The sequence below is a fragment of the Thalassophryne amazonica genome, chromosome 5 (assembly GCF_902500255.1).
Source record: "Thalassophryne amazonica chromosome 5, fThaAma1.1, whole genome shotgun sequence".
NCBI classification, from domain to species: domain Eukaryota; kingdom Metazoa; phylum Chordata; class Actinopteri; order Batrachoidiformes; family Batrachoididae; genus Thalassophryne; species Thalassophryne amazonica.
In genome coordinates, this window is record NC_047107.1 from 133,546,813 (window position 1) to 133,573,862 (window position 27,050).

Sequence of the window (27,050 nt, forward strand, 5' to 3'; positions counted from 1 at the left end):
CATCCTTTCAATTGATGGGATAAGAAAAGTGTCCAAAATATCAACGTAAACTTGCATTTATTGATGATGTAATGACAGCCATCTCCCCAGTGCCTTTACCTGACATGCAGCCCCATATCATCAATGACTGTGGAAATTTACATGTTCTCTTCAGGCAGTCATCTTTATAAATCTCAGAACGGCACCAAACAAAAGATCCAGCATCATCACCTTGCCCAATGCAGATTCGAGATTCATCACTGAATATGACTTTCATCCAGTCATCCACAGTCCACGATTGCTTTTCCTTAGCCCATTGTAACCTTGTTTTTTTCTGTTTAGGTGTTAATGATGGCTTCCGTTTAGCTTTTCTGTATGTAAATCCCATTTCCTTTAGGTGGTTTCTTACAGTTCGGTCACAGACGTTGACTCCAGTTTCCTCCCATTCGTTCCTCAATTGTTTTGTTGTGCATTTTTGATTTTTGAGACATATTGCTTTAAGTTTTCTGTCTTGACGCTTTGATGTCTTCCTTGGTCTACCAGTATGTTTGCCTTTAACAACCTTCCCATGTTGTTTGTATTTGGTCCAGAGTTTAGACACAGCTGACTGTGAACAACCAACATCTTTTGCAACATTGCGTGATGATTTACCCTCTTTTAAGAGTTTGATAATCCTCTCCTTTGTTTCAATTGACATCTCTCGTGTTGGAGCCATGATTCATGTCAGTCCACTTGGTGCAACAGCTCTCCAAGGTGTGATCACTCCTTTTTAGATGCAGACTAACGAGCAGATCTGATATGATGCAGGTGTTAGTTTTTGGGATGAAAATTTACAGGGTGATTCCATAATTTATTCCTCAGAATTGAGTGAGTCCATATTTTTTCCCTCTGCTTGGTCTAAAAAAGTAACCGTTACTGACTGCCACAATTTTTTTTCCTGATTTCTTATAGTGTCTTAAAGCCAGGAAGTTGCCATTTGAAATGACTTTAGTTTTGTGTCATGTCTGTGATCTGCTTTTTTTCTACAAAATTAAACAACTGAATGAACATCCTCCGAGGCCAGTGATTCTATAATTTTTGCCAGGGGTTGTATTATGCATGAAATGTGTGTTTCTGCTCGTGCTGGCGCTCTGTCTGCAAAGGAAGTTCCTAACGGATAAATAGTTATTTTGATTTGATTTGATAATAATAAATATATAAATATGTGCAAAACCTACTAAAATTTGTTCAAATGCACAATTGCCGCTGGGACAAAACTACTCCTGTAGCGTTTTGTCCTACACCTTGGGACTTTAAACCTACGGCCAGAAGGTAGGAGCTGAAATTCATTAGCCAGAGGTAGGAGTCATCAACTGTGATGCAGCTGGTTATCTGCTGTAATTGTTTGGTGTACAGGGACTCTAAACTCAGCTGCGACTCACCAATCAGCCGACTGGACCATTTAATAATCTGACACAGTCTGTTCCTGTCCTTTAGTGTCAGACTGTCAAACCAGGCCACCAAAGAAAAATAAACAGATTCAATAAAATCACGATAAATAGCGTTAACATGGTTTGGCCGATGTGGAAGTACGACAGTTTCCTGAGGCAGAACAAGCCCTGGTGCCCCTTCCTGCCTCACAGTTGGCCTCAAACGTCAGCAAATTATCAGTGATAGTCGCAAGGTATTTATAAGTTTGCACAATTTCAACTGGTTCCATTAATTAGTGTTCATCATGCAACACTATTTTGTCGGGCAACTGGCTGCAAACAAAAGTCAAAGTCAAAATGTTCTGTGAAATATAGCACAAATTCATCCCATCCTGTCTTTTAAAAATGCCGTAAAACCTCAGTTTTGATGCATATGCTACAGCGATAACATCTGTGATTTGAGAAGTTAAACACGTTTGATGTCATTGCTCTTATGAGGTAGAAGCTAAAGCTCGTGACTGGAGTTTGGATATTTTTTGTCATGATAAAATATTTAAAGCTTTGGAAGCAGTAAGCTTTGCAGACAGTGTTCAGTTTTATATTCCTAACATAGCTCACCAGTCACATCTCCTCCCGAGCGCATTGCCTCATTGCATTATCAATCCACAACTATGATTAAAGTCTGAGGATAGAAATCACTTTATCTGTTATGTATATTCTTAATTATTTTGATGAAATTTGATGTTCAAGGATTGGGCTCTGGCAAGGACCAGTGAGGGGGTTAACTGTTAGCCAAGTTAGTGACACCTTCACTGCACTATATTTGGCGCATCTTCAGTGAAATCAAGCTAAATTCATAATATCTCTAAAGGTATTAAAAAACTAAATATTTGTGCAAATGTTTCTGATGATCATAAAGGGTGACGGGAAAAACGCAGTGTCCATAAAATGTTATGGTAAATGGAGGGACAAATGGCCAAATTTCACTATTTTAGAGCTCATAATTGCTGTATTATTGCATCTTATGTTACTTGACTCATTACAGAATTGTCCATCAAAAACTTATCTGAGATGAAATGCTCTGAGATACTGAGATCAGTCAGGGTTGAAATTAGCTCCATTGATCTGAGCTAACCACAGCCACGTCGCTAGCATAAAGGTCCTCCATCCTTTCTCCTTGATGTCTAATGACTGTCGGGAAGGAAACATCTTAGTGACCTCTTGCCCACATTTCCACGGTTTGCACAGCCGAACACCACACATGAATTAACCATTGTCATCCTTCAGCGATAATTGGCGCGTCATGGCTCACCAGCGCTCGCTTTTGTGTTGTTTTCTGCCCTACAATATGGCAGCATGCTAGGAATCATGGGTAACCATGCCCAAAATGGAACGGGTCTATACAGAAAGGCAAACATTCCCAGTAAATCTTCCATCGTATTTATCAGGTAGCAGTATTTTCCAAGAATTCATCAAAATCTATCTTTGTGATGAATTTACTTCAAACTGTCCATATACAAACTCGATATGTTTATTTGTTTTGACCTAGTCTGCTAAATTATGACCAGTTTATGGCTCTTCTGTTACATGGTCATGAAATATTCCTGTCAAAAAAAATGGTAAACAATTAACATGCTTGTAGAACTCAAATTTGATGTAAAAAAAAATGTTTCGTTGAGCGTTACACATAAACTTTTATTTATTTATCCATTATTATATAGGTATGTTGTGTGGGCCGCCAGAAGAGGAGGTACTGCTGGCCCACCACCAGAGGGCGCCCTGCCTGAAGTGCGGGCTTCAGGCACGAGAGGGCGCTGCCGCCACGGACACAGCCGGGAGTGACAGCTGTCACTCATTATTTCCTGACAGCTGTCACTCATTTATGCTTCATCTCACTCCATAAAACCCAGACGTCATCTCCACCTCATCGCCGAGATATCGTACTTCTATGGTAACCTTCTCAGCCTGCAGATTCAGATAAGTGGTTACACAGACGCTGCACGAGTGTGTGTTAGAGGTGGAGGTGGCATTCCCACCGTTGTTTGTTATGGGGTGTACACACACCCACACTTGACTGTCTTTGCTCTTCACCAGCATACCAGATCCGACAGTCGGGACGGTGATCACCTGGGAATTCGGGACTTGGTAGCTCCAGTATTCACCGGGTTCAGTGGCGGCGGAAATCGTGTGGTTCCGGCTCTTCTCAGGACAGACGTCTTCTATCCCGAGCCTGCCCACACTCACCTTTGTGGATTGACTGTTATCAGATTCTGAGATTGTCTGTATATTCGTTATGCACCTTCACAACATTAAATTGTTACTTTTTGGCTCATCTATTGACCGTTCATTTGCGCCCCCTGTTGTGGGTCCGTGTCACTACACTTTCACAACAGGTAGTCTCACTGAGACACAACGTCTCATTCTCAAGAGACCTGTTTCACTCAGACATTCGATATAACAAAGAACAGTTACAGGCAGACAGAGATATAATATCATTCTAACACAGTCAAATCAAAGTGCCAAACAAGCAAATTAAAATACTTAAAACAGGAACAAGTTTCCAGGGATTCTTCAAGTGGCCTGAAAATAAGTTTGAAATCCTCCATCGAAAACAACTGGACAATTTCAGATCCTGTTGTAGTGTTCCAGGATGAAGTGGCAGAGTAAGAAAAAGCCTTCTTATCGACCTCTGTACGTACTGATATATGTGAGGCCACCAGTCCAAGGATGGGCTTGTAAATGAAAGTGTACCGATACAAACATCATGGGTAGTGATGACCAGCTGACCAGAGAATACAGCGTAAAGTGTAAGTCACCGAGAAATGTTGATGTCAACACCGGGTGCAAAATTCTGTGTGATTCCATTTCCTAATTTTATGTGAATAAGAATCAAATTTAAACCCAAATCAGTGTTGCTGAGTACTGAAAGTAATATTAGTCACTATTAATGAAAAGTAGGTGCAGCTTTACTCATGTCATTTATTCATTTATTCGATCAGTTGTTCTAAAAGTCAAATGTTTGGATAAATGTAGAGACACAACAGTAACAATCCAATGCAAATATGTGGTTTTATGAAATGGTAACATACTGTACTGTACTCTAATCCATGTGACAGAGTGTGTATTAGGACCGTCACCTCGCCAATATGGGAAAATATACTTTCATGACTAAAATGAGCAAGAAAGTGGGACTGAAAAATATCTCATTTAGTTTACGAATTGCACCAAATTGCATATAATATTTAAACATTTTCTGAGATCCCCCCCCCCCCCCCCCCCCCCCAGTAGGCATGCGCCTTACAAGGTCATGAACAAACTTTTCAGGGTTTTTTTTCCAAGGGCCACTCACATCACTGGATTATTAGAACACTTTAGGGTTTACTAAAGGTTTTCATGTATCAAACGTGTGCAAACGCCATTGCACAATGGCAAATACATCTGCATGCTGAATTGCTAACAATGTGCAATGGTTAGCATCTGTTAAATGTGCAGAATTTGCCTTTAAAGTGAAATCTGGGGTTTTCCACCAGAATGTGCAAAATTGTCAAAGGGAACATGCAAATAGGTGAGGTTTGCACATGCAATGTGATTTATCGAGGTCAAAAGGAAAGGTAGTAGGTGCTGATTGCATCTGTAGTTTGTGAATTTGAAACCTTGGCATTAACTGTTTGCACTTGACAGACTGCTGTTCCAGCGGCAGAGAGGCCGCCACCTCTTCATACACAGAACAGTAATAATTTAAAACAAACAATTTATTGGTAAATGTTGGGCATATTTAAAATGTTTGACAAAAGGTTGACCAGAGTACATTTTGGTGGAACTCATGATAATTACAGTAATTGATGTGTCACACAAATAAGCGCGCACACACACACACACAATTTCAATTTATTTCATTTATATAGTGTCAAAAAACAATTGTTGTTCAGAGTTGGACCTGAAAAGAACAACTCAGTTAACACAGAAAATAATCATGCAGGAGACACTGAATTTCTTTTCCTGATCAGGAGACAGCAGATCGAGCTTAACCCTCGTCACCGACCACTGTCCCGTCAGCTCTGAAGGGCCCCGCCCATCTACCTCCCATATTTTTTAGAATAAAGTTACATACATATTGAAGGACAAAATACCAAAACACGTTAGCGACACAAATTCTGGTCTCACATCGATATGAAATTGTTATGGCTTTAGCCTCCAGTCTCACGAAGTAAACAGCATAACCCTGAACTAATACACAGGTCACACCGCTCCCTGCTCAAGGCTGGACTGTTAATTAGAACATACATCTGTGCTCAACAAAAACATGATCTCAGCAAAACAGTCTGCCCTCTCACTGAGTCAAAGATCATCTTGTGAGCAGTTTAATGATTACTTAAACACCCGCAGACTTTTTATTCACCCTAGGGTCACGAAGTAGTTCTGCACCCTGAGAACATAAAGCCTGGGCTGGTACATAAGGTTTAATTAGGTCAGATAGGTAGGGAGGAGCCAGATCATGAACAGTTTTATAGACTAGTAGCAGAACCTTAAGATCTGATCTCACTGGGACAGGAAGCCAGTGAAGAGACGCCAAAAGTGGGTGTAATGTGGTCGAACTTTCTGCTTCATGTCAAAAGTCTGGCAGCAGCATCTTGAACCAATTGGAGAGTCCTAATGCTGGACTGCGATAAACCAGAAAATAGAATATTGTAGTAGTCCAATCTAGAAGAGATAAATGCATGGATCAGGGTCTCAGCATCAGCCATAGACAGGATGGGACGAATCTTCACTATATTGTAGCCAATAATGCATGCTTATAGTCTAAGATAGCATCACGCTACGCGAGGTGGAATACTTCTAATTTTGAATTACACCATTTCCATTCTAGACCTCTTGCTTTATGCTTGAGATCACGCAGGTAATCATTGAACCAAGGTGACTGTGATTTGGGGGGCGTGGTTTTAACACAGGTGTTGTGAAAGTGTAGTGACACGGACCCACAACGGGGCGTAAATGAACGGACAATGGATCAACCGAAATACAACAATTTAATGTTGTGAATGTGCACAACGGAAAAACAGACAAATGCAGTTTAGAACAACAGTCAATAATGCAAGGTGTGTGGGCAGGCTCGAGGATAGAAGATGTCCGTCCAGAGAAGAGCTGGGTCCCACACGATTTCCACTGCCCACGGATCTGGAACACACCGGAGCCGCCAAGTCCTGAATCCTTAGGTGGCCACCGTCTCCAGCTGTCAGATCGGTACTGTTGGCAGGAAGCAAAAACATTTTATGCTGGGTGTGTGCACACCCAGCAAAAAAATCAGCAAACAGTTCTATTCCACTTGGAGGGAACACCTCCACCTCCGACACAGGAACAATGTAACGACAGAGCCTGAACCACTACTTATCGTATGTGGGGAGGAGTGAAGGTCGTCACTCCTCCACCGTCCAAAAAACCCAGCTCCCAGCTGCAAATAGAGGTACAGGAACTCCTGCAAATAGTTCAGAAAAGGATTACGTGCAATCGGCACAACAGCGGCTGAGAATTTTACCTTCTAGGTAGACTGATATCTTGGCAGGGAGGTGGAGTTGCTGCCCGGCTTTTATGGAGATGGTGATGATGGGGAACAGCTGTCAGGTGGTGATGAGGGACAGCTGTCATTTCCAGCTGCTCCCGTGAGGCGGCAGCGCCCTCTCGTGCTTGAAGCCCGCCATTCAGGCAGGACGCCCTCTGGTGGTGGGCCAGCAGTACCTCCTCTTCAGCGGCCCACACAACAGGACCCCCCCCCTCAAAGGTTTGTCGGGATGGCGGCGGTAGAAATCGGCCAGGAGGGCCGGGTCCATGAAGCTCCTCTTCACCCAGGAGTGCTCTTCGGGTCCATAACCCTCCCAGTCCACCAGATACTGAAACCCCCGGCCCTTTCGACGGACGTCCAGGAGCCTGCGCACGGTCCAGGCAGGCTCTCTGTCTATGATCCGGCAGGAGGCGGTGCTGGTCCGGGGGTGCAGAGTGTTGATGTGTGGTAGGGTTTGATACGGGAAACATGGAACACAGGATGAATCCGCAGTGAAGCTGGTAGCTTCAGCTTCACTGCGGCTGGACTGAGGACTTTGAGTATGGAGAATGGTCCAATGAATCGGTCTTTCAGTTTCTGGGATTCCACTTGAAGGGGGATGTCCTTGGTAGATAGCCAAACCTCCTGCCCGGGCAGGTAAGCAGGGGCCGGGGAACGCCAGCGGTCTGCAAGGGCCTTGGCCCTCGTCCGGCTTTAAGCAGGGCAGAGCGGGCAGTGCGCCACACCCGACGGCACCTCCTTAGGTGGGCCTGGACCGAGGGCATCCCGACCTCCTCCTCCACGAGCGGAAACAATGGGGGCTGGTACTCCCCACTGGCTTCTGGTGGATGTAAAGTCTGTTCTTACGAACCGATGCAGGAAGTCCCGCAAGACGTCATTAACCAAGGCTTGGAACGTCGCGGGCGCATTGGTGAGGCCGAACGGCATGACCAGGGTACTCAAAAGTGACCTAATGGGGTGTTAAATGCCGTCTCCACTCGTCTCCCTTCTGGATCCGAACCAGGTGATACGCATTCCTAAGATCCAATTTAGATGAATATTTGGGCCCATGCAAGGGGTGTGAACACCGAATCCAACATAGGTAACGGGTATCGGTTGCAAAATCGTTGATTTCGTTCAGCCCTCTGTAATCGATGCATGACGGAGTCCGCCATCTTTCTTGCCCAAAAAAAAGAAACCTGCACCCATCGGGGAGGTGGAGTTCTGGATCAACCCGGCAGCTAAAGAGTCCCGGATATGGTCTCCATTGATTCGCTGCTCTGGACGTGAGAGCTTGTACAGCCTGCTGACGGGTACTCAATGCCCAGGATCAAATCAATGGCGAAATCGTACGGTCCGTGCGGTGGAGAGTGAGTGCCAAATCTTTGGCTGAAAACATCAGCAAGATCGTGGTACACCTCAGGCACCGCCGTCAGATTGGGGGGGACTTTGACCTCCTCGTTAGCAGTCATACCGGGGGAACCAAGGATTCTAAACACTCCCAGTTGGCAGGTTTCGCTCCACTGAGCCACAACCCCAGACGGCCAATCATCCGGGGATTGTGTTTTATCATCCTTGGGAAGCCCAAATAACGCGGGGAGGTAGAAGGTGTTACAAAAAACACAGTCTCCTCCCGATGATTCCAGACACAACCAATGTTACTGGCTGTGTCTTGTGTGTGATTAAAGGAGAAGGGTGCCATCTAGTGCCCATACCTTCAATGGTGAAGGAAGGGCCACTAGAGTGAGCCCCACTTCTTTTGCCCATCTGCTGTCCAACAGATTCCCTTCCGACCCCGTGTCCACCAGTGCTGGGGCGTGAAGGGTTTAGATCCCCCACTCAGGATCGTAACTGGGAGTTGTGCAGATTTACGTGCGCACCCCTTGTGTGTGTTATGACCCACCCTTAGCCCAGTCTCTAAGGGTGAGTGTTGTCGTTTTGGCCGTTTGGGGCAGTTTTCTGTATATGCTCTTTGAGCTGCAGAGGAAACACTCCCCGCGGGCCAGCCTCTTCAATCTGTCATCTGATCTAATTTTGGCCCTGCTCGTTTCCCTTACAACGTCAGCAGGGGGAGCTGTTGCCACACGGAGCCCTCTGGCTGTGGAGCGTGGGGAAGATGGTTCCCTTTCGGACCCGGAAGGAAGAGGGATGGCTCTTGCCTGACCACGCCCTTCGCCCCGCTCCCGTCGACGTTCTGCTAAGCGGTTGTCTAACCGTACTACCAGGTCGATAAGCCTGTCTAAATCCCGTGGCTCGTCCTTAGCCACCAGGTGCTCCTTAAGGACCAAAGACAGTCCGTTTACAAAGGCGGCGCGGAGTGCAACAGTATTCCAGCTGGCCCTCGCTGCCGCGATGCAGAAGGCGAATGCATACTCAGCTGCACTCCGACGCCCCTGTCTCATAGACAGCAGCACACTCGAAGCGGTCTCGCCTCTATGTGGATGATCGAACACCAGTCTGAACTCCCTCACAAACTCAGTATATATCGTTAGGAGCCGTGCATTCTGCTCCTAGAGCGCCGTAGCCCAGGCGCGTGCCTCACCTCGAAGCAGATTAATAACATAAGCCACCCGGCTGGAGTCTGACGCGTACATACGGGACGCTGTGCAAAGACGAGCGAACACGTCTGCGCACGTCTCCACACAAACCCCCGTACGGCTCCGGAGGGCTTATGTATGCTTCAGGGGACGGTGGGGGAGTTCGTTGAACGACCAGTGGAATATCTGTATTCGGCGCCTGAACAGCAGGAGGAGGTGCTGCAGCAGCGCCCTGTGTGCGCGCTTCCACCTGGGCGGTGAGAGCCTCCATCCTCCGATTGAGAATAACATTCTGCTCGGTCACCAAGTCCAACCGAGCAGTGAAGGCAGTTAAGATTTGCTGCAGCTCACCTAATACGCCACCTGCCGGCGCCTGTGCACCCTGCGTTTCCATTGGTGGTTCACTCAATGGTTGACGCCCCTCGGGATCCATGACGTTAGCCGAGATATCCTGTTGTGAAAGTGTAGTGACACGGACCCACAACAGGGGGCGTAAATGAACGGACAATGGATCAGCCGAAATACAACAATTTAATGTTGTGAATGTGCACAACGGAAAAACAGACAAATGCAATTTAGAACAACAATCAATAATATGAGGTGACGTGTGGGCAGGCTCAAGGATAGAAGACGTCCGTCCAGAGAAGAGCTGGGTCCCACACGATTTCCACTGCCCACGGATCTGGAACACACCGGAGCCGCCAAGTCCTGAATCCCCAGATGGCCACCGTCTCCAGCTGTCAGATCGGTACTGCTGGCAGGAAGCAAAAACAGTTTATGGTGGGTGTGTGCACACCCAGCAAAACAATCAGCAAACAGTTCTATTCCACTTGGAGGGAGCACCTCCACCTCCGACACAGGAACAATGTAACGGCAGAGCCTGAACCACTACTTATCGTATGTGGGGCGAGGAGTGAAGGTCGTCACTCCTCCACTGTCCACAAAACCCAGCTCCCAGCTGCAAATAGAGGTACAGGAACTCCTGCAAATAGTTCAGAAAAGGATTACGTGCAATCGCCACAACAGTGGCTGAGAATTTTACTTTCTAGGTAGACTGATATCTCGGCAGGGAGGTGGAGTTGCTGCCAGGCTTTTATGGAGATGGTGATGATGGGGAACAGCTGTCAGGTGGTGATGAGGGACAGCTGTCACTTCCAGCTGCTCCCGTGAGGCGGCGGCGCCCTCTCGTGCCTGAATCCCGCCATTCAGGCAGGACGCCCTCTGGTGGTGGGCCAGCAGTACCTCCTCTTCAGCGGCCCACACAACAACAGGTGGTGCAATCAAGTCGAGTGTAGTTTTGAGCACTGAGTTTAAACTATCCACAAGTCTGTCTACTGACTGGGTATTTTCCAAACGTGAAGACATCAGGCAGTCTAGCTTCTAGTGTAGTCTTAGTTGAGGAGTTGATGCATGTAATGACATATAAGGTTGTTGTTCCACTAAACACGGCAGTGAACTGTAAACTTGATAAGTGAGTGATCAGAGACCACTGATGTAAGAGGCATGATGTCAATATTCGTGACAGCAATACCGCATGCAAGAACCAAATCCAGAGTATTTCCACTAATGTGTGTTGAGTCTTGAAAGCATTGTCGAAATCCTAATGCATCCACAATTTCCATAAACGCTGCCACATAACTGAGCATCTTCAGGTGCTGGCAGTTAAAGAAGAACCCCTCTTATTTCAGACATTTAATTATTGTTCATTTGATGGTATCGAAGCAAACTGGTGACTAATTATGCTGTATTCTGCAGCATAATTAGTCACCTCAGAGATCTGTCTGTGTCCTTGGACAAGGCACTTCTTCTGCAGCATCTCAGTCCACCCAGCTGTAAACGGGTAGCTGCCTCGGCTGGAGACGTAACATGTGATTGACTGATGTTCTGTCCAGGGGGAGTCATTGACTCTTACAATACATTTTCTTGTAGTGCAGATCATACTCTCAATCAAACATCTTCAGATTATATTCCAAATTAAAATGCTGAGAGAATAAAATGGTACATAAACTGGAATAACAACATTAGCGATGTCAGTGAAAAATGTTTTTACTTTTATGATTCAGTGCGCTGATTTGACATATATGAATCGTTTGTTGCCAAATCACAAAAAGACACTTCACAAGGGTAAAGTCCCCCCCCCCCGCCAAGCAACAGTCTTAAGGAAACCCAGAAGAAACCTCAAGCAGACTAGACTAAATGGGGGGGGGAACCAAACTGTCAATTGTAAAGATCAAATTAACAAAGACGGATCAAACATTCAGACCAAAAACAGAAAAAAACACATTCAATGTACAAATCCAGTAACATGACATGACCTCTGACCTGTTGTTGTTTTTTTTCTTTATGCATATTATTGATGGACAGCTGTCACTCAAACTGGTTAGTATCAGACCTGTGTGACATATTGTCAGGTGTGTTCTCTGTAAACAGTCCGTACAGATTGTGTGTCTGTTTGCTGCAGGGTTCTGGTCCTGCAGACTGCAGCCATCTTCCTCCAGAAAGACGACGCAAAAAACTTCAAACAAGAATCAACAACATCAACCGAGAGATCCAGCAAGAGAGAGAACAGAGGTACACGGAGATCCTTCATTTAGTCCAAAACAATGGCCTACTGACATTGATGTGTGAGTGAGGGTGTGTGAATGTGAGGCATCACTATAAAGCACTAACCATAAAAGTGATCTACAAATGCATACCATTTATATACTATTATCAAGGTTGGGTAGGATTACTTTGTAAGAATACATGTGGATTACATGTATGTACATACATTGGATTACTTGTAATCTAATTACTTTTGGATTACATTTCAAAGTAATCCTACCCAACCTTGACTATTATATACTATTTCACTAGTTCCAGCTACATGACAGTCAGTTTTTTATGTATGTGAACTGGTTAACACGGAACTAAAATGTCATTTGTCCTTCTTTGTTGGTTCTGACTTATTCCTTGCTTGTTCCCACTGCTGCTTTCAGTTCCCACTGGTTCTCTGTTGATCTCACTGGTTTTCTCTGAGTTCCCAGTGGTTTGTAATGGTTCTTTGTAGTTCCCACTGGTTCTCTGTCTGTTCACATTCATCACACTATAGTAGGGCTGGGCGACTCCTCTGTGTAGTCGATGACATCACTTCCCCTGACTGCATATAGGAAAAGTCCCAGAATGCATTGTCTTAAACACTTCCTGTTGCATTAGAATGGCAAGGATTTTGCTTAGCCATGCCTGGCTGTGTGTACTTTATTTTTAAATAATTTTTAGTGTTTGTTCGTCACTTTGATTTTTCAATTGTTAATATGAGCGAAGCGTGGTTGCAGGCGGCGCGAAGCTCACTCATGGTACAGGGCATCCTAAACAGGAAGTGCCAAAATTCAAACCCACAGTAAAACAGAAATGTTTCAAATGCCAAACACTTCCTGAATTGACAGACGAGATCCCATGGAATCTCACGGGAACTCAGTGGCAAGTTCACACTCAAACAGGAAGTGCCAATATCAGTCACAGTGAAGCAGGAAAAGTTCAAATGTTAAACACTTCCTGGCATGGGTGGAGCTAGATTGGAGGGTGGGGTTTCACTGGACTCTCCCAAAACCTGAATGGACACAGATGATTGACATGTCACAGCACCACAAGTCAATCAATCAATCAACTTTTTTCTTGTATAGCGCCAAATCACAACAAACAGTTGCCCCAAGGCGCTCCACATTGCAAGGCAAGGCCATACAATAATTAGGAAACACAGTCTACGTCTAAAGCACATAACACAGGATGGTCCCGGGTCACCCGATCCAGCCCTAACTATAAGCCTTAGCGGAAAAGGAAAGTTTTAAGCCTAATCTTAAAAGTAGAGAGGGTATCTGTCTCCCTGATCTGAATTGGGAGCTGGTTCCACAGGAGAGGAGCCTGAAGCTGAAGGCTCTGCCTCCCATTCTACTCTTACAAACCCTAGGAACTACAAGTAAGCCCGCAGTCTGAGAGCGAAGCGCTCTAATGGGGTAATATGGTACTACGAGGTCCCTAAGATAAGATGGGACCTGATTATTCAAAACCTTATAAGTAAGAAGAAGAATTTTAAATTCTATTCTAGCATTAACAGGAAGCCAATGAAGGGAGGCCAACACGGGTGAGATTATGCTCTCTCCTGCTAGTCCCCGTCAGTACTCTAGCTGCAGCATTCTGAACCAACTGAAGGCTTTTTAGGGAACTTTTAGGACAACCTGATAATAATGAATTACAATAGTCCAGCCTAGAGGAAATAAATGCATGAATTAGTTTTTCAGCATCACTCTGAGACAAGACCTTTCTGATTTTAGAGATATTGCGTAAATGCAAAAAGGCAGTCCTACATATTTGTTTAATATGCGCTTTGAATGACATATCCTGATCAAAAATAACTCCAAGATTTCTCACAGTATTACTAGAGATCAGGGAAATGCCATCCAGAGTAACGATCTGGTTACTCTGGTTGAAAGAGCTGCATTTTGAAATCAGTGAGTCACATTGACTGCTAGCTTCCTCCTGTCCAGTAGTTGGTGCTGTGTACCACAAAAAGTTCTAATCCACCTGAGTAGAAGAAGAAAAACAGTTGCTTCAGATTTGAACTGAACACGTCGTTTGAACGATGGACTTCTAATGACACCAAACTTATATTGTGAGTAAACGACCGTATTTTATGCCAGAAATGAGGTCCAGGTTGTTAAAAGCAGCATTTCTTCATTAATCCGGTGGCTTATTGTTGTTGGTTTATTAGTGCAGCAGATAACTGAAACAATCCTTCAAATGGTGATACAAGCATCAAATTGAGCACAAATACAGCTGGAACAAAATTAATGGAGCAACTTTAACTTTTGACCCCTGTACAAACTGAAACTGACCTTTGTCACCATTCTTACTGCTTTTGCCTCATAACTCCATAACATTCAGTCACAGATTGTCCAAACTTTACCTTTTTGGAATCTTTATGATCAGGTAAATAATGTGGTGTATGACTGGAGCATCTTTTAATTTAGACCAGGGGTGGGCAATGTGTTCCAGAAAAGACCAAGAGTGTGCAGGTTTTCTTCACAGCCACTGACTCCACCAGGTGATTTCACTATGAACGGACAATGAAAGAGTCAAATATGAACACTTTTACTGTTGTGAATGAGCACAACCAAGTACAGCAGAATACAGAATGTCAGATAATAGTCAATCAACAAAGGGGACGTGTGGGCAGGCTCGAGGATAGAAGACGTGGATAGAGGACTGGTGACCTTGACTTGGGTCTGGTGGTCTTGACTTCCTGTTCCGGAGCACAGCGGTGTTCTGCTGTATCTGTTAGCTGTTTGAACTGAGCTGTTTGAGTTCTTTGAATTAACAGTCTTTTTCAAGACTTTTTTACTTTTTTACTTTTTTTTACTTTTTCACCGTGCTCCAACGCCTAAAGAAGACCTCTAACGGTCGAAGCATCGCGACAGAGCGCTTTTATCAACTAACCTTCATCAGCGTTGGCAAGCTAACTAGCTTGCTAACGCTTTCGTTTTTATTTTTATTTTATTTTTTAGCACTGTTGTCGTGCGTTATCTGTGCTGCTCCACAGCCTGTCCAGTGGATTTCTATTTTATTTTTTACCACTGTTGTCGTGTGTTACCTGTGCTGCTCCACAGCCTGTCTAGTGGTTTTTTGTTTTGTTTTGGCACCGTTGTTGTGTGTTACCTGTGCTGCTCCACAGCCTGTCCAGTGGATTTTGATTTTGATTTTATTTATTTATTTATTTATTTTTTAGCACTGTTGTCGTGCGTTACCTGTGCTGCTCCACAGCCTGTCCAGTGGATTTTTATTTGGCACTGTTGTCGTGCGTTACCTGTGCTGCTCCACAGCCTGTCTAGTGGATTTTTATTTTGTTTTAGCACTGTTGTCGTGCGTTGCCTGTGCTGCTCCACAGCCTGTCCAGTGGATTTTTATTTTTATTTTATTTTATTTTTTAGCACTGTTGTTGTGCGTTACCTGTGCTGCTCCACAGCCTGTCTAGTGTCGGATTCCCTGTTTGGGAATCCGCTAGCTTAGCGTAGCTACTAGCTCTTAGCCGTTTAGCATGGCGGCTTCTCCTGTCTCTCCCGTACTTTTCTGCTCTGGGTGTGAAATGTTTAGTTATTCCTCGGCCTCTTTTAGCAGTAACGGTACTTGTAGTAAGTGCAGCTTGTTCGTGGCTTTGGAGGCCAGGCTGGGCGAGTTGGAGGCTCGGCTCCGCACCGTGGAGAATTCTGCAGCTGGCCAGGCCCCTGTGGTCGGTGCGGACCGGGGTGGCTTGGCCGCCGTTGGTTCCCCCCTGGCAGACCCCGTGCAGTCGGGAGGGCAGGCTGACTGGGTGACTGTGAGGAGGAAGCGTAGCCCTAAACAGAAGCCCCGTGTACACCGTCAACCCGTTCACATCTCTAACCGTTTTTCCCCACTCGACGATACACTCGCCGAGGATCAAACTCTGGTTATTGGCGACTCTGTTTTGAGAAATGTGAAGTTAGCGACACCAGCAACCATTGTCAATTGTCTTCCGGGGGCCAGAGCAGGCGACATCGAAGGACATTTGAAATTGCTGGCTAAGGCTAAGCGTAAATTTGGTAAGATTGTAATTCACGTCGGCAGTAATGACACTCGGTTACGCCAATCGGAGGTCACTAAAATTAACATTGAATCGGTGTGTAACTTTGCAAAAACAATGTCGGACTCTGTTGTTTTCTCTGGGCCCCTCCCCAATCAGACCGGGAGTGACATGTTTAGCCGCATGTTCTCCTTGAATTGCTGGCTGTCTGAGTGGTGTCCAAAAAATGAGGTGGGCTTCATTGATAATTGGCAAAGCTTCTGGGGAAAACCTGGTCTTGTTAGGATAGACGGCATCCATCCCACTTTAGAGGGAGCAGCTCTCATTTCTAGAAATCTGGCCAATTTTTTGGGATCCTCCAAACTGTGACTGTCTAGCGTTGGGACCAGGAGGCAGAGCTGTGGTCTTATACACCTCTCTGCAGCTTCTCTCCCCCTGCCATCCCCTTATTACCCCATCCCCGTAGAGACGGTGCCTGCTCCCAGACCACCAATAACTAGCAAAAATCTATTTAAGCATAAAAATTCAAAAAGAAAAAATAATAATATAGCACCTTCAATTGCACCACAGACTAAAACAGTTAAATGTGGTCTATTAAACATTAGGTCTCTTTCTTCTAAGTCCCTGTTGGTAAATGATATAATAATTGATCAACGTATTGATTTATTCTGCCTAACAGAAACTTGGTTACAGCAGGATGAATATGTTAGTTTAAATGAGTCAACACCCCCCGAGTCACACTAACTGTCAGAATGCTCGTAGCACGGGCCGGGGCGGAGGATTAGCAGCAATCTTCCATTCCAGCTTATTAATTAATCAAAAACCTAGACAGAGCTTTAATTCATTTGAAAGCTTGTCTCTTAGTCTTGTCCATCCAAATTGGAAGTCCCAAAAACCAGTTTTATTTGTTATTATCTATCGTCCACCTGGTCGTTACTGTGAGTTTCTCTGTGAATTTTCAGACCTTTTGTCTGACTTAGTGCTTAGCTCAGATAAGATAATTATAGTGGGCGATTTTAACATCCACACAGATGCTGAGAATGACAGCCTCAACACTGCATTTAATCTATTATTAGACTCTATCGGCTTTGCTCAAAAAGTAAATGAGTCCACCCACCACTTTAATCATATTTTAGATCTTGTTCTGACTTATGGTATGGAAATAGAAGACTTAACAGTATTCCCTGAAAACTCCCTTTTGTCTGATCATTTCTTAATAACATTTACATTTACCCTGATGGACTACCCTGCAGTGGGGAATAAGTTTCATTACACTAGAAGTCTTTCAGAAAGCGCTGTAACTAGGTTTAAGGATATGATTCCTTCTTTATGTTCTCTAATGTCATATACCAACACAGAGCAGAGTAGCTACCTAAACTCTGTAAGGGAGTTAGAGTATCTTGTCAATAGTTTTACATCCTCATTGAAGACAACTTTGGATGCTGTAGCTCCTCTGAAAAGAGAGCTTTAAATCAGAAGTGTCTGACTCCGTGGTATAACTCACAAACTCGTAGCTTAAAGCAGATAACCCGTAAGTTGGAGAGGAAATGGCGTCTCACTAATTTAGAAGATCTTCACTTAGCCTGGAAAAAGAGTTTGTTGCTCTATAAGAAAGCCCTTCGTGAAGCTAGGACATCTTTCTACTCATCACTAATTGAAGAAAATAAGAACAACCCCAGGTTTCTTTTCAGCACTGTAGCCAGGCTGACAAAGAGTCAGAGCTCTATTGAGCTGAGTATTCCATTAACTTTAACTAGTAATGACTTCATGACTTTCTTTGCTAACAAAATTTTGACTATTAGGGAAAAAATTACTCATAACCATCCCAAAGACGTATCGTTATCTTTGGCTGCTTTCAGTGATGCCGGTATTTGGTTAGACTCTTTCTCTCCGATTGTTCTGTCTGAGTTATTTTCATTAGTTACTTCATCCAAACCATCAACATGTTTATTAGACCCCATTCCTGCCAGGCTGCTCAAGGAAGTCCTACCATTATTTAATGCTTCAATCTTAAATATGATCAATCTATCTTTGTTAGTTGGTTATGTACCACAGGCCTTTAAGGTGGCAGTAATTAAACCATTACTTAAAAAGCCATCACTTGACCCAGCTATCTTAGCTAATTATAGGCCAATCTCCAACCTTCCTTTTCTCTCAAAGATTCTTGAGAGGGTAGTTGTAAACAGCTAACTGATCACCTGCAGAGGAATGGTCTATTTGAAGAGTTTCAGTCAGGTTTTAGAATTCATCATAGTACAGAAACAGCATTAGTGAAGGTTACAAATGATCTTCTTATGGCTTCGGACAGTGGACTCATCTCTGTGCTTGTTCTGTTGGACCTCAGTGCTGCTTTTGATACTGTTGACCATAAAATTTTATTACAGAGATTAGAGCATGTCATAGGTATTAAAGGCATTGCGCTGCGGTGGTTTGAATCATATTTGTCTAATAGATTACAGTTTGTTCATGTAAATGGGGAATCTTCTTCACAGACTAAAGTTAATTATGGAGTTCCACAAGGTTCTGTGCTTGGACCAATTGTATTCACTTTATACATGCTTCCCTTGGGCAGTATTATTAGACGGTATTGCTTAAATTTTCATTGTTACGCAGATGATACCCAGCTTTATCTATCCATGAAGCCAGAGGATACACACCAATTAGCTAAACTGCAGGATTGTCTTACAGACATAAAGACATGGATGACCTCTAATTTCCTGCTTTTAAACTCAGATAAAACTGAAGTTATTGTACTTGGCCCCACAAATCTTAGAAGCATGGTGTCTGACCATATCGTTGCTCTGGATGGCATTTCCCTGATCTCTGGTAATACTGTGAGAAATCTTGGAGTTGTTTTTGATCGGGATATGTCATTCGAAGCGCATAATAAACAAATATGTAGGACTGCCTTTTTGCATTTACGCAATATCTCTAAAATCAGAAAGGTCTTGTCTCAGAGTGATGCTGATAAACTAATTCATGCATTTATTTCCTCTAGGCTGGACTATTGTAATTCATTATTATCAGGTTGTCCTAAAAGTTCCCTAAAAAGCCTTCAGTTGGTTCAGAATGCTGCAGCTAGAGTACTGACGGGGACTAGCAGGAGAGAGCATATCTCACCCGTGTTGGCCTCCCTTCATTGGCTTCCTGTTAATGCTAGAATAGAATTTAAAATTCTTCTTCTTACTTATAAGGTTTTGAATAATCAGGTCCCATCTTATCTTAGGGACCTCGTAGTACCATATTACCCCATTAGAGCGCTTCGCTCTCAGACTGCGGGCTTACTTGTAGTTCCTAGGGTTTGTAAGAGTAGAATGGGAGGCAGAGCCTTCAGCTTTCAGGCTCCTCTCCTGTGGAACCAGCTCCCAATTCAGATCAGGGAGACAGATACCCTCTCTACTTTTAAGATTAGGCTTAAAACTTTCCTTTTCGCTAAGGCTTATAGTTAGGGCTGGATCGGGTGACCCTGGACCATCCCTTGGTTATGTTGCTTTAGACGTAGACTGTGGGGGGGCTCCCATGATGCACTGTTTCTTTCTCTTTTTGCTCCGTATGCATCACTCTGCATTTAATCATTAGTGATCGATCTCTTTTTCCTGGTTCTTTCCCTCAGCCCCAACCAGTCTCAGCAGAAGACTGCCCCTCCCTGAGCCTGGTTCTGCTGGAGGTTTCTTCCTGTTAAAAGGGAGTTTTTCCTTCCCACTGTGGCCAAGTGCTTGCTCATAGGGGGTCGTTTTGACCGTTGGGGTTTTTCATAATTATTGTATGGCCTTGCCTTGCAATGTGGAGCGCCTTGGGGCAACTGTTTGTTGTGATTTGGCGCTATATAAGAAACAAGTTGATTGATTGATTGATTGAAGACGTCTGTCCTGAGAAGAACCGGAACCACACGATTTCCTCTGCCACCGAACCAGGAGAATACTGGAGCCGCCAAGTCCCGAATCCCCAGGTGGCCACCGTCTCCGAGCGTCGGATCTGGTACTGCTGGCGAGGAGCAGAAACAATCAGAGGTGGGTGTGTGTACACCCAGTAACAATGCTGGTGGAGATCCCACCTCCACCTCCAGAAAACAGGTACGTGCAGCAGTTGAGAGTACTTATCACAGAATAGCGTGGGGAGCGAAGACGTCAGCTCTCCACGTCTCTCACACTCAGCCTCCGGCTGCGAGCACTCACGGAACTGACTGCAAACACTGTGTAACAAACACTTGTCAGAAAAGACAAAAGCAACGGCTGAGAGTTTTACCTTTACTGGTAGATGATATCTCGGCAACGAGGTGGAGATGACGTCCGGTATTTATGGTGTGGACTGATGAAGTGTAGATGGGTGACAGCTGTCCTGAGATAATGAGTGACAGCTGTCACCCCGGCTGTGTCCTTGGCGGCAGCGCCCTCTGGTGCCTGAAGCCCGCACTTCAGGCAGGGCGCCCTCTGGTGGTGGGCCAGCAGTACCTCCTCTTCTGGCGGCCCACACAACAAGAAACTTTTTGTATTTCTTCATAACTGATGTAAATAAAGTCCAAGGCATATTGTTCATGTTTCCATCCCCTGATTTGTCTAAAGAAAAGTGGCAATACCACGACGCGCGGAACTCCTCCGCACGTCTGTCTCAATGTGCCAAAAAAGTGCTGATGTCCATGTCTTTTCACAATTCCTGTGCTAGTCAGACGACATACCGGATCAAGACAGAGTCCAGTTTAGAAATGAACAGCACATTCCACTGTTACAGGAGTTTTTGTCATGGAAAGAGGAGCGGAATTCCGCGCGTCGCAGTGGAGCCGCATGGCGCAAACCAACGCCGTGATGAAGCCTCACAGGACATGTTGGGGCATGTCCAGCTCATGCTCAATTTCTCGGATAATCACACGACTGAAAAGCAACCGGAATCCTTCTGAAATCCACCTGAAAGCCGTCCTGTGAGACCAACACAGAGGTGGTTTTGTGCCGCGTCATAAACGGCTCCGTGGTACGTCCCTCCGCTTTTCTTTCCATGAAAAAAACTCCTGTAACAGTGGAATGTACTGAAAAAGTGTTGATGTCCACATCTTCTGTCTTTTTGTGAAAGTCAGACGACGTCCCGGATCAACAAAGCCTTCACGTTGGAAATGATCTGGTTGTTTCAGCGGGGTGTCAGCCTGTCGATCGGCGCTCGGAGTGCGCCGCGCTCTCAGCAGCTGTGGACGGTCTTTAAACCATCTGGATCACTCCTTAATCTGTGTAATCCCCATAAAATCGTCCCTGAAAGCCATATTAATTTTCCGAACGGTGTCCACCTGGATGTCTCTCACAGTTTCTGGAAAAAAATTGATGCAGCAAAGCTCCAAATCGTTCAGACATTTATTCGCAATAAAAAAAACGACAAGAGGGGTGGACCAGTACTCACTCAAAGCCTGCTCACAGGCGAATGATGCAACCGACAGGCGTGAATAAACTCATGCATGCGCACGAAGGTTCAAGCTTGGCTGATGCAATCACACATGATTCAAATCCATATGGTTTTTGCAAAAAATAAAAAGGTCGGATACTTTTTGGACAGACCTCGTATCTTAAAAAAAAAAAAAGAGAGAGAGTAGAGACACTTAGGTTCCTGGTCTTGAGAACCAGGGATGGTAGGTTGAAAAGCTTTTTTATCCCATGGGAACTCTCCCTACACACCTAAGCAGCTCAAGAATATGGACAGCAGGTATATAAGTGACATTTACATGATGAATTTATATGACAATATTGAGATACAATACTTTGTCCATATTGTACAGCCCTACTGTCAACTAGCTGAAAACTTTGAATATTAATCTACATCTACATTTAAAAAATGTTTAAAGTGGCAGGGGGTTAAGAGGGCTGTAATGGTGGGGTGTCAGCTGAAAAGCAAAAAAAGAAAAATGCTTAAAAGGGTGGAGAGTCAGTCTTGCTCATGCTCCCAAGAACCATTTTACTGAAAAAAGTCTGAAGGACCTAAAGGACATGGTTAGATGGCGAGGAGCTTTTCCAGGCATGTGAGAGGCAAAGAAAGAAAAATGGTTAAAAAAGCAGGGGACTGGGGGAGTGGAGCCCCCCCCCCCCCCACACACACACACACAATCTGAAAGGTTTTTGCCATGCTAATGCTCCCCTGAAGCATTTACTGAAAATAAAGTCTGAAGAACCTAAATGACATGGTGAGATGCTGACGAGCTTCACTCATTCATGTCCATGACATATACATATTAAAATGTTTTGGAAAATTGAGATCAGGTTAAGATTAATATGTTGTGGCCTCTCAACTTTAAAAGTGAAGAAGTTATATGAATCAAGAGCAACACATCTTGAAGACCAACAAGAAGTCATCCAGGCTTTAACATGTGGTGTCCCACAGGGTCAATTCTTGGTCTATTCCTGGTGATGATACACAGGTATCTCTTTTAATCCTGCTAACCCCATACTTTAAAAATAGGTTCTTCTTATTGCCTTGAAAGCTTATTTTTTCAATGAGACATAATTGTGTTCATGCTGAAAATGTCAAACCCAATCTGACTTTAGGCTAAATTTTGACTTCTGTCCAAAAATCACACACTTCCTTGACTTTAAAAGTTTATCACAGCTTTTAAAATTTCTTGCTTTCAGAGATGCCCTGCTAAAGATGAGGGAGGTATATGAGCGAAGTCCACAGATGGGCAATGCCGCCAGTCTGGAGCCACAATTTGACGAAGTCAAGCAGAATCTGCAGAGACTGGAGGAGGAGCTACGGAGGAACCAGGTGTGCCCTGTCACATGGGATCCACTTGTGCTGGCCGGGGTACACTGGACCCACACACCTCACCGTCAGAGCACATCAGACACAATACCCATAACTGGTCCACTCATGTTGACTTGCAGCACTCTGCCTCTTGTTTTGTCATCTAATCAGCACCTTTGACAGAGATGATGTCATCATGAGGTCATTGTAGTGAAAATCTCTTTTAAATAACAAACACTGATTCTAAACATCAGTGAGAAAGATGAGGACTGTGTGTGTGGGTGTGTATTCCAAGGCATGGCTGTTGGAGGTGGAAAGCAGAATGACAGACCACAGCAGGAGAAGGAAGAGTGGAGATTGTGGGTTCAATTCCCAGGCAACAACTCCTGGCAGCAGCAGCCTAAAACAGCTGGAGAACCAGAGTCCAAGCAGCAGACAGAGGTACTGACCAACCCATTTTCACTTTGCAGCGGTTAAACTGTACCTCTTTGCTTGTGTGGTGTATTTTTATTTATTTTTTTATTTTTTTTAACCAAAGACAGATGATGTGCTAATAGCAAAGTTGTTACAATGATATTAGTCCAATAGCCAGGGAGTGTTTATTTGCTTAAAATGAGAGGTTGTTTAATGGGTATTTCTGAGAAGGGTATTCCATGGGGCATTCAAAACTGAGGTGCTTGTGAGTTGCAGCCGGGGCATATCGCCAGCATTAACCCTTTTCCATTTTTTCAGCCGAGTCACAATTACCGCAAATTAATGGGGTAGGGCAAATTAAAACTTGAATAACTCCACTAGTTTTTGAGCTAGAATCATGTTCTATACCTTACACTGTTTGGTCAGAGGTGCTCCTTCCTTTGAATTACAAATTATGTAAAATTTACCCTTTTTCTGGGTCACTAGAGGTCAAAAGGTCACATGACATTGGCAAACCTTGAGATTTTGTCAAAAGCTTCATTATGGCCCTTTTTTCATGTGAAATCCAAACAGGACTCCAAGAAAATCTCTATCTCCTTACAGATTAGACATCAGGGTAGTTTTTAAGGGAAGGTTGGAGCTATTTTGCCCAATGTACAGGTGGCTAAGACCTGCCTCAACTGGGGTAAATCAATCTACATTCATATTTGTTCCGCATTTTGCTGATAGATGGCACCTCTGCATAAATCTTTTGTTTTAGGAGGAAGAAAATTAATCAGCATATCAATAAAGACAGTTCTTGAAATTAATCAATTAAAACTAGATATTTTTTTTCAGTGATAGGATGTGGGATTCGGGTCAGGTAAGTGTAATTAGTTCATCTTCTTCAACTGCAGAAGAGAAAAACAAAGGTTGCTAGTTGTGTGGTGAAACTGAACCTAAAGTGAAAGTGATGAAACACATTGCAATACAGTTGCCTTGCACTGTCCATAATGAAACCATGTGCTAGCCCTGTATTTTACAGGATCTGTGGTACACAGGTACCAGTGATGGGTACACCCAACAAAGAGCCAGCTGCTGCAGATGCCTACCCAATTGATGCCATGTTTTTCATGCGCACCCTCCCACTTTGCCAACCTCCTTCGGTGGTGTAACCAGGGTAATCCTTCAAAATGCTTGTTCCAATGCCAAGGTGGTGCATCTTGTCTGTGACACATATCCAGATCGGCCTTCGATTAAGGATCAAAAGCACGACAGTCGTGGTCAGTCTATGCGTTCTCACAAGATAACAGGACCATTGCAAAGAAGACCAGTTGATTTTGGGAGTGCAATGCTTTCCTCAGAATTCAAGCGTGAGCTGCTGTGCTTTCTCAAAGATGAATGGACTGATCCCACCTACGTATCAATTCTAGAAAATCACAGTTTCTTCTTTGCCACAGGAGAAGAATGCTTCCACTACACAGTTCTTTCTGGTCAAGTGCAGAGAACTCAAATCCATGAATTGTAAAGCCAACATGAGGAGGCTGACACGCGACTGATCTTTCACGCCACCTTTGTTGCGGAGGTAAATGAAGGTGCCGTGCCTGTTGTGGTAGTCAGAAGCATTGACACAGATGCATTCATACTCCTTCTATATCATTCCCAATACATCAGTGCCAAGTTGTGGCATTGATGTATGTATGATTATGTGTTTTTTGTTGAATTTTTCATGAAAACAGGATCCCAATAAAATTTTAGACAAAATCTCAAGGTTTGCCAATGTCATGTGACCTTTTGACCTCTAGTGACCCAGAAAAAGGGTCAATTTTACATAATTTGTACTTCAAAGGAAGGAGCATCTCTGACCAAACATTTTAAGGTATAGAACATGATTCTAGCTCAAAACGTAGTTGAGTTATTCAAGGTTTAATTTGCCCTACCCCATTAATTTGCGGTAATTGTGACTTGGCTGAAAAAATGGAAAAGGGTTAATAGCGGCTATATGCCCCGGCTGCAACTCTCAAGCACCTCAGTTTTGAATGCCCCATGGAATACCCTTCGCAGAAATACCCATTAAACAACCTCTCATTTTAAGCAAATAAACACCCTCTGGCTCTTGGACTATATGCAAATGCCAGAAGATTGTTTTGATGTGTATTATGATAACAGTTAACAGATTAAATTTCAGTTTAATTCAATTTAATTTATTTTATTTATATGTTGCCAAATAAAAAAGTTGCCTCAAGTCACTTCACATAAATAAGGTCTAACCTCACCAACCCCCAGAGCAAGAACACAGGTGACAGTGGTAAGAAAAAAACTCCCTGAGGAAGAAACCTCAACCAGACTAGAGTCAAAGGGGTGACCCACTGCTTGGGCCATGCTACAGACACAAATTACAAAACAATTCACAAAATGAATATGCGGAAAATGTTGCTGGTGCACAGGACTTCTGGATGGAGCCACACCTCAAACAGAGAGAAAAGAATCAGGCATCAGAAAGACAACAAATACAGTATAATTTGGCAACATTAAACAACAAGAAAAACAGGAAATACTAAGGTGATCGCCGGCCACTAGTCCTAAGCTTCACTAAAAGACCCAGAATTTAGATAAAGTTGAGGCCGCGGCCGCTCCGTTTACTAATAAAATGAATTAAAAGAGTAAAAAGCATAGTAACATACTATGCCAGTATGCTAGCCATACGAAAGGGAAAATAAGTGCGTCTTAAGTCTGGACTTGAAAGTCTCTACAGAACATCACTGAGGACCACTGATCCTCAATCTTGTGACACCCCTGTACCCCAAAATCCCGCAACCAGACCAACTGGCTCTCCTTTAGAGGAACATCATGATCTTTGTTGCGGCGCTCTGCAGCAGCAGCCTTCAGCCAATCACGAGCTCCATCAAAAGCCATCTGCAAGCAGGTCTGGTGCTCCTGAACCCACTCATGAACAAAGCCAGCCACAGACTCCTGAACTCGGCCAAATAGAAAATCAACTGGGAGTCTCAACCCCTGACGAAACATCAGCAATAAAGGAGACTCACTAGTCGCCTGATGCGTAGTGTTGTAAGTATACAGAACCTGGGGCAAACACGAACCCCAGTCATGCTTCCGAGGCACAGTCAATGTACACAACAAATTATGAAGCACTCTATTAAAACGCTCACATTGCCCATTCCCAGATGGATGGTATGATGGAGTACAGGACTTCTCTATGCCATAAACACTGGGTGTTTATGGCATAGAGACCCACTGCCCAAGCAGAGGTGAGGGCAGAGGGTCACCCCTTTGAGTCTGGTCTGCTTGAGGTTCTTCCTCTGAGGGAGTTTTTCATTACCACTGCTGCTCTGAGGGTTAGTAAGGTTAGACCTTACTTGTGTGAAGCACCTTGAGGCAACTCTGTTGTGATTTTGCACTATATAAATTAAAATAAAATGAAATTGAAACATAAATGCTACACAACTGCTGAATCAATATGCTCTCAAAACTCCGTCCCAAATCAGAATGTATCTGAGCTGGAACACCAAACCTCGAGAACGACTGTGTAACCAAAACTTGAGCTACTGTAGCAGCTCGCTGATCACTAGGGACTGCCCCACGTGTACTTACTGAAGACGCCATACATCACAAGAATGTCTTCTATTCCACCATGGCTACACACTAAAAAGGTAAAATCAATGGCAAGAATCTCATTTGGCCGGGATGCCAATAGATGTCCCATAATGCCACGAGCCACTGTTTGACTCAGCTTGGCCACCTGGCACCTCTCACATGCCTGGCACCAATCTGCCACCTCAGCAGACATCCCTGGCAATAACACTGCTGGTGTAAGGGTTAGGGTTAGGTAAGGTCCCTTGATGACCATGCCCTTGATGAACCTCAGTCAGCATGTCAGCTTTTAAAGC

The 27,050-nt window shown here is 44.2% G+C and overlaps 1 protein-coding gene across 1 annotated transcript in view; it reads left to right on the forward strand.

Moving 5' to 3' along the window:
* fnbp1a (formin binding protein 1a) overlaps nt 1-27,050 on the forward strand; it is a 350,992-nt gene that overhangs the window by 185,272 nt on the left and 138,670 nt on the right. Inside the window, exons 14-15 of the mRNA XM_034171436.1 lie at nt 22,638-22,770; nt 23,045-23,190. Coding sequence (XP_034027327.1) covers nt 22,638-22,770; nt 23,045-23,190 — 279 coding nt within the window. The remainder of the gene's footprint in view (nt 1-22,637; nt 22,771-23,044; nt 23,191-27,050) is intronic.